The 12,185-nt window shown below is 43.0% G+C and overlaps 1 protein-coding gene across 1 annotated transcript in view; it reads right to left on the bottom strand.

Moving 5' to 3' along the window:
• IMPG2 (interphotoreceptor matrix proteoglycan 2) overlaps positions 1–12,185 on the bottom strand; it is a 54,462-nt gene that overhangs the window by 25,931 nt on the left and 16,346 nt on the right. Inside the window, exons 4-6 of the mRNA XM_088533883.1 lie at positions 4,181–4,212; positions 4,046–4,069; positions 3,126–3,128 (exon numbers count right to left, since the gene is read on the bottom strand). Of these exons, the coding sequence (XP_088390009.1) occupies positions 3,126–3,128; positions 4,046–4,069; positions 4,181–4,212 (59 nt within the window). The remainder of the gene's footprint in view (positions 1–3,125; positions 3,129–4,045; positions 4,070–4,180; positions 4,213–12,185) is intronic.

The raw sequence follows: 12,185 nt of genomic DNA, 5'->3' as shown, positions 1-12,185 counted from the left end.
GAATTACCATTTTCTTCTCAGAGGACAAAAATACTGTTTTAAGAAACTGCATTATAATCATTTTATGCAGCTATTTTTGTTTTTTCATTTCCTCGTCAGAACTGGGGCTCAGAACTGTGAGGTGTCTTCACATTCACAGCCTTCTCCTCCTTGCAATGTTAACTTTTCATATGCTCCTTTCTTAATTCCCAGAACAGGAGCAATAGTATTAGGTACTTCTAAGGAAACCATTCAAAATGTCTGTGACAACACATTACTGACTTCATCTCATAGTGCCTGACTGAACACACTGCTTTTAAGGTAAACACAGATTCAATTTTCGCTTTGACTTGAGTTGAAAATATGGCGCTTATTTATTTTTTTAACCCCAGCATTAATACCCAGGCCAGGCTTGACCTTCAGTTATACGCACAGAGCTGAGACACCCCAGGGTGGAAGACACTTCCAGCAAGAGCTTTTTGTGAAACCGAGACAAGTAACATATGACAGAGTAATTTCTGCTGTCGTGCTTGTGTAAGTGGAGCCCTGGACCGCCTGGATCTTGGCTGAGCACTAAGCAAACTATAAAAATACACACACATGTACAGAGAGGCAGGAAGCAACAGGTACAAGCAGATGTCTAAGAATGAACAACACTGCTCATTTCCTTGGTGGAAAGCATGTTTCAGATCACACAATCTATCAAACATCTGAGCCAAGCAGTAGTAGAGGCCCACGTGGTTCTCAGAACGCATCTTGCTTGATATAAAGCAAACGATGCTGGTGGGCAGCCTATAGATGTTAGTACAACAAACAGTTCCTGCTATACTCCTCTCTTTGAAATCCTTATGTGCTTTCATGTGACATCAGCCATGTTGTGAGGGGATATGCTTTTCTGCAGTCATGACAGGATATTGAGGAAAACCACTACTCAACATGTCAATCAATGTCTCAGTGATGCCACTTATTTTTCTTCCAGGAAATTTTATAAATATATAATATTTATGAAACGAATATTGCATTATTGTGCAATATCTAACTACCTCAACTGCATGGTGGAAAAAGGCACCATCTCTAGATGGTAGAGGTTCCACATGTTCATCAGTTCGTTTATCATCTGAATGTCCTAAAGGCTAATTTGCCACACCAGGCATTTCTTATTCTTCATATTATTTCAGTGCTCATATTTAAGACCTTTGCTCAAATAAGAGAAAGTCATTCTTCTGTTCTGAACTTGTTATTTTTAAACACTTCAATCATGGGTTATTGAACTAAGTGAATATGCAATGTCAATAGTGCTTTTATCCAAGTATAGAAGTGCAAAACTGAGCCTTGCATTCAGATTCTTTTCCTTTTAAATTATCCTTATATTTATTTTAATTTTCATGATGTCTTGATGAATATTGACTTCTCTTGTTTTTAATTAAAGCAGGGCAGGACAAGCCTGACAGTAAGCAACACAGAAGTAAATATGCAGCTAAAAGAAACAGTGGGAAATTCTGTTTGGGGTAAAGCTGTGCAGATGCTCAAAAATATCTGAAGCCAAAGCAATACTGTTGCCAAGTCCAGTGGCAAATAAAGGAATCCAGATATGCCTCCACTTCACTACAGGCTGAAGTAACTCAAGGTTTGGGGTGATCCCAGCATGGAGAGCGCAGACTTGCCTTTCATGCAGCCCATTTAGGTAAGAAATACAAAATTTGAGTAGATCCGGCATAAACCACTGCTGCCACCAATGATGAAATACAGATCCTAAATTTGCTAATGATTCTGAGTGCCTTTAGCTGACACAACGCTCACGCACTTCTGACCCGGGCAAAGCACCAGCACGTCTACTAGGCTGCTATGTAGACATCTGCATTGCGTCCCATATATTACTTTTCCCTTTAGTGAGCTCTTCTCCTAAGTGGCACTCATTCAATCCCCCGAGTCCACAGTCCAGGCTGAGCACTGAACCTACGTGAATGCAAGCCCTGGTTTTACGGGAACAACTTTCATCCTGCTGTTACATAATCGCCAGTAATGCCGGATTGAGAGTTATTCTGGGACCTAAATTACACAAGTGCAAGCCACCTCACTGCAGGCCATGTTAAAACCATCCTAGCATTTAACTAGGTGAAACCAGCTTTTTCCAGCTAGGTGGGGAAACAGTATTGACATCTAGGTAGGATTATCTGAGGTATCTTAAATGATTTAGGTCACTGCTTCAACTCTGCAGCTGCTTGTAGCTTTCAGCACTGTTCTGTTTGTCCTAGAAAGGTACTGTTGTTAAAAAGGCCAGTAGGCATCAAAGGCCTCTCTTCACTCCCAGATCAGCCCTCAGCTAAGGAACTGATACCCCAATTGTTTCACTGCTTTAGTCCTGTATAGCTCACTCTGCTGTAAAACACAATCATTTCCAACCACAAAACAAACAAAGCATGTAAGGAGAAACAAAAGATATTCCAGGGCTAAAGTCTAAACTAACTGTGATAACAAAGATCCTATTTTAAAGCTGTGAACAACCTCAAATAACATACGCTGAGATAAAAGCAGCATATTTTGAGAGAGATGCAATATAGCCTTGCAGCAAGTTGACTTAGCTGAAGCATGTCAAATGTCCACTAGCTTTTGGAGATGCAAGGCCCTTTAATGCCTGTCACAAAGCACTAGGTAAGATATTCTTCAGATGAGCCCATCAGTTGTATCCCATATCTTTATGTTTAGAAGTTTTCCTGAATGATGACACTGAGACATAGATTAGACTTTTCAAGCTCAAACCTCTTCAAAAGGATGATTTTTCCCAAAGCTTCCAAATTTCAAGTTGAAACAAACCACATCTCTGAATTCACACTTGCTGATTATAAAACGAAGATCCCTTCATGTCAAGGCCTTGTTCTGTTCCATCAGAACAACTGATGTTAATGAGGAAAAAAGCCAGGCCCGTGAAGTTCACAAGGACAGGATCTCTATCTCTATGTTTTTCTCTTTAAAAGCAAGAGCATATAAAGAGCATATGAAACTTTGGCAAAAGTTGTGGAAAGGAAGCTGAAGAAATTTACTCTCCACAGTTTACCTGTGCACTTAGGAAAGCGCTTACATGAGAGAAAAGTTCAGCTCAATGACAGAAATATAAACCAATCTCCAAGGGGTCAATCTGCCTGTACCTTCTCATGCTATTAACTTTAACACATGACATTGTGGTTATTATGTCATTATCAGAATACTTAATTTGTGGATTAAGCTGTTAAGTGACTCCTCTGCCCAGTAAGTGAATTACTCATATTTATCATAGCTTTATGTAGCCTGTAAAACAAGGAATTGAATCAGATGTTTTTTCAGATGAGTTCGAGACTATGTTAGTTGGGTTTGGATTGCTCTAAAAACAACAGATTAATTTCTGTTTGGGAATGTAGTAATAAGGACATCAATTTTTTTTTTCTTTTGTTTGCTTTTACTGATTCAAGCTCAAGCCTGCTTTGGTAAAAGGAATTGCAACTCAGATTTCAGTTTTCAGTTTAATTCCCTTGTTAAAATGTGAGGAGCCCCTGCTCATCCCCCTTGAAACAGTGTTTTTAGAGAACATCTATCAGAAGTTTTTGGTTTTTTTCTTTTTTTAAAAAGAAGTTTTCTAAACATTCCACTTCTCTGTTTTTGGTGATGATGACTTGAAAGCCTTTGGGAAAGGTTCACAGAATAGCCAGAATACTAACACAAGTCTCTATGGACACATAGCGGCTTTCCCCTGCTTTTCCCCACTAAACCTCTTCAGGTAAACAGCCTTCACCTATGCTTGGCAAGGTAAAGATGGAGTTGAACAAAATAAAAAGGCCTTTATCAATCAGCTGGAATATTTTCAGCATGCCAAGGGTTCTGGGACAACCTGCCAGAGCTCATTACACCAAAAAAAGACAACATTTCACTTGTCTACTTTCCATAGATTCTTTTGAACTGAGGTGCATTTTGGTTTTTATTCTGTTATTAATAAATAAACAAATAAAAAGTTCGGGACAAAGATGAACTCTAGCAGGAGCAAGAGTTAGAGAAAGGACTTACCAAGAGAGTCTGAAAAGAGAAAATGACTTACCCACATGACCAGTCCGTGCAGGCACTGACAAAAAATAAAAAAATAAAAAAATGGAGAGGGGTTATAAAGTGTCACAGCTCAGCCTTGCTGCTATCATCATGCAGAATAAAACACAAGGTAAATGCAGATACTCACCCACCCATCGCTTCCTTTGTATAGGACAGTTTCTGGAAAATAAACAAACAAGGAAATCCTAAGTATATTTGAGGAATATAAGATGGGAGGAACTGAAATGCAGTTTACATTGCTTTCTTCCTTCCCCTTTACCAAAATAGTTATATTTTCTTTGTTTATATATTTGCTAAGTTCAAAATCTCTTAGCAAATAAAATTTGCTAATACAGAGAAAACAAAGCAAACAAAAAAAAAACTCCATACATTTCACCTCTGGTGCAAGCAAAACACATGCAACGTTTCCTAAACACAATACTATAAAGAACTGCAAGTTTGTCAGAAGATGCTCTGCATTTCTGTCTTGACAGCCAATGTTCTGCATTTCCTGAAAATCCTGTCTGTCTTTAGTTGATGACTTGACATTACTATAAACCTTTTAAAATTTAGGCTTTGTGTTATTTTTTAAACTTTCTTCTTGCACATGTTCAAAGGAAATAAAGCAAAGAGGTCAGAAAAGGAGCCAGAAAATAGATTCAACGTCTGTGGTTGGAGTGCAGGCTAACAGTAAGATCCTTTTCAGTAAGAGATCTTAGGAAATACAGCATTTCTCCTGCTACTTGTCTGTACATTTAGAACCATCTTTTTAAACATAGAATTAAATTGTGTAGTAGGATTAATTCGATGACTATGTTATAGAAGTGACAGGAAAGACATTTTTTCGTTTATTAGTGTATCAAGGCTAAGGCAGGGGTACACAGGCCAATATTTTCCAAATTCTTAACCAAAATCCTCCTAATATTAGTGAAATTGGTTCTAGAAAGGAGTTGCAAGAGTTTTTGAGGGGAACTTCAGAAGAAATGGAGGAAATCCTGAGCAGTGTGTAGTATATTGATAGCGCTACATCCTGTTGCTACCCCGATGTAGGTGGAATATAAATTATTTTTGGAAGAGTGCTGTCTAGAAACAAAGTCTCATTTTCTCTTTTTTTTTTTTTTTTTTTTTTTTGAAAAATGTTTGAGGGTTCTTTTATTGTGTTGACTTTCTTTGCAGATATATTTTTCAGTAGAAACACAGCCCTAAGAAGGTCTACTTAAACGCCTACTCTTAAATCAAAGCACAATGAATTTAACACGCACTATTTCCACTGTGAAAACTCCTCTGCAAAATACCCACATGTGTTTAATGACCTAAGAACTGACACTCTATGCTCCCCTGCTAACTTTTTCTGTGAACCAGGAGTGAAAAAGGTAAAAGAGACTTTCCAAGCAAGCTAGTTTTCTTATTCTTTGAGCCCATGTTTCTGAGTAGGTACAGAGGACTAGTCTTCTATCAATCAGGAATTGCTGCAGTGTCTCTGACTTTCCTCCTTTTTCCAGGCCATCAGTGGGCAGCAAGTGCAATCACAACTGCAAAAGACTCAAATGGCACCATGTAGTCTAACAGTGACCAGACTCAGATGTTCATTAAGGGATTGTTACAGTGCTCTATATAGTGCCTCTACTCAGCTTCAAAGCAATGTGATCTGCATTAATTCAGATACCGATTCCCTCTCTCCCAGCTTTCAGAAATTTATATTCAACAAGCAACACTTCAGCGAGTGGCAGTTGCTTAGGAGAAGAGAGGCCTTCTTCTGTCCTTAAACATAGCAGCTTGTGGGTGCTATTAAAAACAAAACTGTTTCTCAGGAGCTCTATATATCTTTTTAACACCACTGCCAGTCAGTACCCAGCACCTTTACTCATGAAACCCCAAAGACCAGCAGCGGCCACTACAGTCACATCCATTTTACAGAGCAAGGAGACCAAGGCCTCCATGGAGGCCCGGGAGATGTGACAGAGGCTGTGCCTCATGGCAGCACTGGAGACCTGGAGGCACCCAGCTTTTTCAGCCAGAGGCCTGGGGTCACCCACAACGTTATGGCGTGGCCAAATCTTGTTCTTCTATAAACTGCAAGGATAAAGAACTGACCAAATCTCAGATGCCATACGTTACTTTATAACTCAAGAGTTCTGTAAATGAAAATAATGTTAAATAAATATATGCCTTAAATGACTGTTTAAATGACCTGACTTCACTGTTTTCTTAGACAAGTAATATCCAATTAGATTCAATGGCAGTTTCATTTGAGAAATAAGTTTTGCATATATATGCTCATAATGCTCAATGTTCATTTCAGCTAAGGATGTGAAAATGAAGCATCCTCCCTTTATTAAGCCAGTGCAATCTGCAATAATTCGTAGTGTGGTTTCTTTCCTTTCTCATAAATATCTATTTCACATTCCAGTTTGGGGCAAGGACAAGTCCAGACATACTTAATTTCACAGCAAACAGACACCTTTTTGCTCTAATTAAAGTCAAGAGGTCTAGAACTAATTTTGGCTCTGCTGCTCATTTAGTTCAGAATAACCTTTGCCAAACGATCTCACCCCTCTGACTCAGTTTCTTCGTTTGCAAGACACAGTTATAAACATGTTCTACCTACCGCACGAGGATCTGCAAGGACTAATTAACACGTCTACCCTTCAAGCACTTGATGTGATCTATAAATAGCTGTGCAGAGTAACCTCACCAAAGCCAGAGGCGATGGCTTTCACTCAGTGAAGCTGCCTCTGCAGATGCTTTGCACAAAATTAGTTTAATCTGCTGAAGTGAGGCTTTTCCAATATTATTCTGCCAGCTTTCCAAAAGCTGGCAAATTGGCACTAGTGTCTCCCCTTTTCAACAGGCTCACTTAGTTTTATATAACATATAATTACTGTAAGTTAATAAAACTCCACAGCATTAAAAACAGACTACAGCAATCATTGAGTCACAAATATTACTGACTGCATGCATGAGCTTCTGTCACCACACAAACCGATGGAAAAACCATCATGAAGGATTCCTATCCCACCCTAAGAGATGATCTTCATGCACGGAAGACAAAATACCTTTCTTGGGGATAGTTCCAGACAGGGAAAGGGGGTGGGAGGAAATGTCAAGGAGATTTTAAATAATCTCATAGTAGTTTAATCCCACGCATGTAGGACTGTAGCAGCTACGTTTGATTCAGCACAGCTGTACAGGTGTACAGGAGAGTCCTGTGAAGAAACACATCCCTGTTGGCCAGCCCTCAGTTGGCTGCAGCCACATGGTACTCACAGGCAGCACCGAGGCCCGGAGTGGGGGGACTCGACGGGGAGGAAGAGGACAAAATCTGGATCCAGAGCTGGAGGAAAAGACTACAGTGGAGAATGGTTCTCTGAGGGACACACTGGCAAGAAACAGGGAGATATGCGGGGAACAAGGGATGGGCTTGGAGGAATGGGGAGTTTTAGCTAGCCAGTTTGAACTGAAGGCTAGAGGTCCCCAGGAAAGCATCAGAGACGAGCTAAGGGTCCAGTCTATCCAGGAGGAACTGGCTCTGCAGAAGCACAGAAATGGCTCCTCATTCTGTGATGTTCTCAGTCTGTGTAGACATTCAAGTAAAATAGAGGAAGATACGTTTAGCAAGGAAGATTACAGAACAGGCAGAAGAAAGCTTTCTGCCCTACAGGAACCGTACGAAAACAAAATCAACTACTGCATGAGGTGGTCAGAAACTACTGTATTGGGAGCTGGAGGTTACAAACAGCTGCCTTCTTGGGATGCTCGATCTTCCCTTTGAACCCAGCTCGGGCAAAATCATGTTACTTTACAGTGCTTAGTGCCCACTTCAGCAACCTAAGGTGATATTTTGATACACTATGCACTAAGGCAGCCTAAAGCAGAGTTGCCTACTACGCTTCCTTCTCACTGAGCAGCCAGGCTGTGATTCCAACACATTGAAACAGGCAGAGCTTCTGATGAACCAAAGAGTTAACACTAAAATGTACTGCTGAGTTAATGCAATTGCATTTTTTATTCCTTGATCCATCTGTTTTTAAAGCTTTCCTTTGGTATGACAACTTCGGTAAGTCCTTTGTTTTCCTCTCTGCGTTTTATTTCTGAGAGGAAGTTGAGTTACAAACACCTTTCAATGGCTAACTAAGCTTACACCCCACTAAAAGGTGTGCACAGCTCACAGATCTACCTCTTACCAGCATCCATTAAAAAGGAACTATACATATATATATGTATTTTTATGTATTCACACACACTTTCTGGTGTTTTATAGAAATATGGAGAAATAGCATTTGGGTCATGCAAGTGCTATAAAGGCCTCATTCATCATATTACATACCCACACTAAAAATATGGGAACCAGACTGCTAGACCTTATAGTAACAGAGATGATCTAGTTGGAAACGTAAGGGTTGGTGGCAGTCTTCGCTGCAGTGACCATGAGATGTTGGAATTCATGACTGCGAGAGGGAAGCTGGGCAAGAAGTCGGATTGCAACCCTAGACTTCAAGAGAGACAATTTGACCTCTTCGGGGACCTACTTGGAGGAATCCTCTGGGCCAGAGCCATAGAAGGAAAGGGGGGCCAGGAGAGTTAGCTAATATTCAAACACCACTTTCTCCAAGCTCAGGATCAGTGCATTCCTACAAGCAAGAAGTCAAGCAAGGGTGGCAGGAGACCTGTGTGGCTGGGCAAGGAGCTGTTAAGTACACTTAAAGAGAAACAGAGAGCATACATAATGTGGAAGAAGGGCCAGACCACATGGGAAAAACATAGGAGCAGTGTCAGAGAATGCAGCGATGCAACGAGGAAGATCAAGGCCCATTTGGAATTAGAGTTAGTAAAAGATGTCAGGGACAACAGGAAGGGCTTCTACAAATATAGGAGCAGCAAGAGGAAGACTAGGGAAAACATGGGCCTGCTGTTGAATGGGGAGGGTGCCTTGGTGATGGAGGATGCAGAGAAGGCAGAGTTACTAAATGCCTTCTTTAGTTCTGTCTTTACTGCTGAGGCTAGTCCCCATGAACTACAGAGCTCAGACAGAACAGAGATAACCACGAGAGAAGAAGACTGGTTGAGGAAGATTGGGTTAGCGATTATTTAGGCAAACTGGACACCCACAAATCTATGGGCCCAGATGGGATGCACACAAGAGTGATGAGGGTTATTGCTCAGCTGCTCTCTGTCATCTTCGAGAGGTCATGGAGAGCAGGGAAGGTGCTGGAGGACAGGCAGAAAGCCAACATCGCCCCAGTCTTGAAAAAGGGCAAGAGGGAGAACGCAGGAAACTACAGGCCACTCAGCCTTACCTCTGTCCCTGGAAAGGTCATAGAATCATAATGGTTGGAAAAGACCTTCAAGATCATCGCATCCAACCATAAACGCTTTGACACCCTGCCTGCTAAACCATGTCCCTAAGCGCCTCATCTACACGTTCCTTGAACAATGCTAGAGACAGGGACTCCACCACCTCCCTGGGGAGTCTGTTCCAGTGCTTTACCACTCCTTCCCTGTAGAAATTCTTCCTAATGTCTAAGCCGAACCTCCTCGGCACAACTTGAGGCCGTTTCCTCTTGTTCTACTTGCAGTTATTTTGGAGAAGAGACCAACTCCTGCCTCACTAAAACCTCCTTTCAGGCAGTTATAAAGAGCAATAAGGTCTCCCCTGAGCCTTGTCTTTTCTAGACTAAATAATACCAGCTCCCTCATCCGCTCCTCTCAAGGTCTGTGCTCCAGCCCCTTCACCAACTTTGTGCCTCTTCCTTGGACACGCTCCAGCACCTTCATGTCCTCCTTGCAGTGAGAGGCCCAATACTGAACGCCTTATTTGAGACAGCCTCACCAGCTCTGAGCACCGGGGAACGATCACTTTCCTGGTCCTGCTGGTTGCACTGCTCCTGATCCAAGCCAGGAGATCGTTGGCCTTCTTGGCCACCTGGGCACCCTGCTGCCTCGTGTTCAGCTCTCTGTTGACCAGCATTCCCAGGTCCTTTTCTGCCGTGCAGCTCTCCAGCCCCTCTGCCCCAAGCCTGTAGCGCTGCATGGGGTTGTTGTGATCCAAGTGCAGGACCCGGCACTTGGCCTTGTTGAACCTCATACGGGTGGCCTCAGCCCATCAATCCAGCCTGTCCAGATGCTTCTGCAGAGCCTTCCTACCCTTAAGAAGATCAACTCTTCCTGCCAGCTTGGCGTCATCCAGATCATTGATAGAGATATTAATGAGGACTGGCCCCAACACTGACCCCTGGGAAACTGCTCGTCATCGCTGAATGGATTTAACTCCATTCAGCACCACTCTTTGGGCCCAGCCATCCAGAAAGTTTTGCACCCAGCGAAGAGTACATCTGTCCAAGCCATGAGCTGCCAGCTTCTCCAGGAGAAGGCAGTGGGAGACTTTGTCGAAGGCCTTACTGAAGCATAGGTAGACCACATCCACAGCCTTTCCCTCAGCTGCTAGGCGAGTCATCTGATCATAGAAGATCAGGTTGGTGAGGCAGGACTCTGTCTTTCATGAACCCATGTTGGCTGGGCCTGATCCCCTAGCTGTTGCACACGTGTGTGAATGAAGGTGCTGGAGGTGCTCAGGTAGTGGACCAGCTCATCCTAGAGGCCGTCGCTAGGCATGTGAAGGAAAAGAAGGTGATCAGGAGTAGCCAACACAGATTCACTAAGGGGAAGTCAGGTTTGACCAACCTGCTAACCTTCTACAATGGGATGACTGGATGGAAGCATGGTTGAGGGGAGAGCCATGGATGCTATCTACCTTGACTTCAGCAAGGCTTTTGACACAGTCTCCTATAATATCCTCATAGGAAAGCTCAAGAAGTGTGGGTTAGATGAGTGGACAGTGAGGTGGATTGAGGACTGGCTGGATGGCAGAGTCGAGAGGGCGGTGATAGGTAGGGCTGAGTCTAGTTAGAGATGTGTGGCCAGTGGTGTTCCCACAGGGGTCAGTACTGGGCCTGGTGCTCTTCAACTTGTTCATCAGGGACTTGGATGAGGGCACAGAGTGCACTCTGAGCAAGTTTGTAGGTGACACCAAACTGTGAAGAGTGGCTGACACTCCCAAGGGCTGTGTTACCATTCAGAGGGACCTGGACAGGTTGGAGAGTTGTGCAGAGAGGAACCTCATGAGGTTCCATAAAGACAAGTGCAGAGTCCTGCACCTGCACCTGGGGAGGAATAACCCCAGGCACCAGGACAGATCAGGGGTTGACCTGCTGGAAAGCAGCTCCGCAGAGAGGGATTTGGGAATCCTGGTTGACAACAAGTTAGCCATGAGTCAGCAATGTGCCCTTGTGGCCAAGAAGGCCAATGGGATCCTGGCCTGCATCAGGAGGAGCGTTGCCAGCAGGTCAAGGGAGGGGATCCTGATCCTGTCCCTCTCCTCAGTGCTGAGGCCGCACCTGGAGTATTGGGTGCAGTTCTGGGCTCCCCAGTACAAGAAGGACATTGAGCTTCTAGAGAGGGTCCAGCATAAAGTGACAAAGATAATTAAGGGACTGGAGCATACAGTAGTATGAGGAAAGAGTAAGCGAATGGGGCATGTTTAGCCTGGAGAAGAGAAGACTGAGAAGGGATCTTATCAACATGTGCAAATACTCAAGGGGAGAATGTAAAGAAGATGGGGCCCAACTCTTCTCTGTGGTGACCAGTGACAGGACAAGGGGTAATGGGTACAAACTGAAACACAGGAAGTTCCACCTCCATGAGAGGAAAAACCTGTTTAGTTTTGGGGTGACAGAGCCCTGGAAAGGGCTGCCCAGAGAGCCTGTGGAGTCTCCTTCTCTGGAGATCTTCGAAACCCGCCTGGATGCCACTCTGTGCCACATGCTCTAAGTGTCCCAACTTGAGCAGGGGGGTTTGGACTAGATGATCTCTAGAGGTCCCTTCAAACCTCAGCCATTTTGTGATTCTATGACCACTGCAACACTATGCATTGGCTGCATTTTACTGCAGACTCAGGAAGAAGACTCTCCGTCTCTCAGGCAATATCCACCCAAAATTTCCATCAAAGTCTCTTGGTAAAACCTGATTTTCCTAAACATTCCAGGACTTGTAAAATACCAACTCTCAGAATTATAATCAAATTAAAAATGTTGCCAAAAAAAAAAAAAAAAAAAAAGAAACAGAAAAATGCCAAAATGATGCAAATTGGTGGGCCT

Source organism: Tinamus guttatus, unplaced genomic scaffold (genome assembly GCF_059628265.1).
Source record: "Tinamus guttatus ecotype Peru unplaced genomic scaffold, ASM5962826v1 Tinamus_guttatus_pri_ptg000035l, whole genome shotgun sequence".
Lineage (NCBI taxonomy): Eukaryota > Metazoa > Chordata > Aves > Tinamiformes > Tinamidae > Tinamus > Tinamus guttatus.
This window is presented reverse-complemented; position numbering and strand designations above follow the sequence as displayed.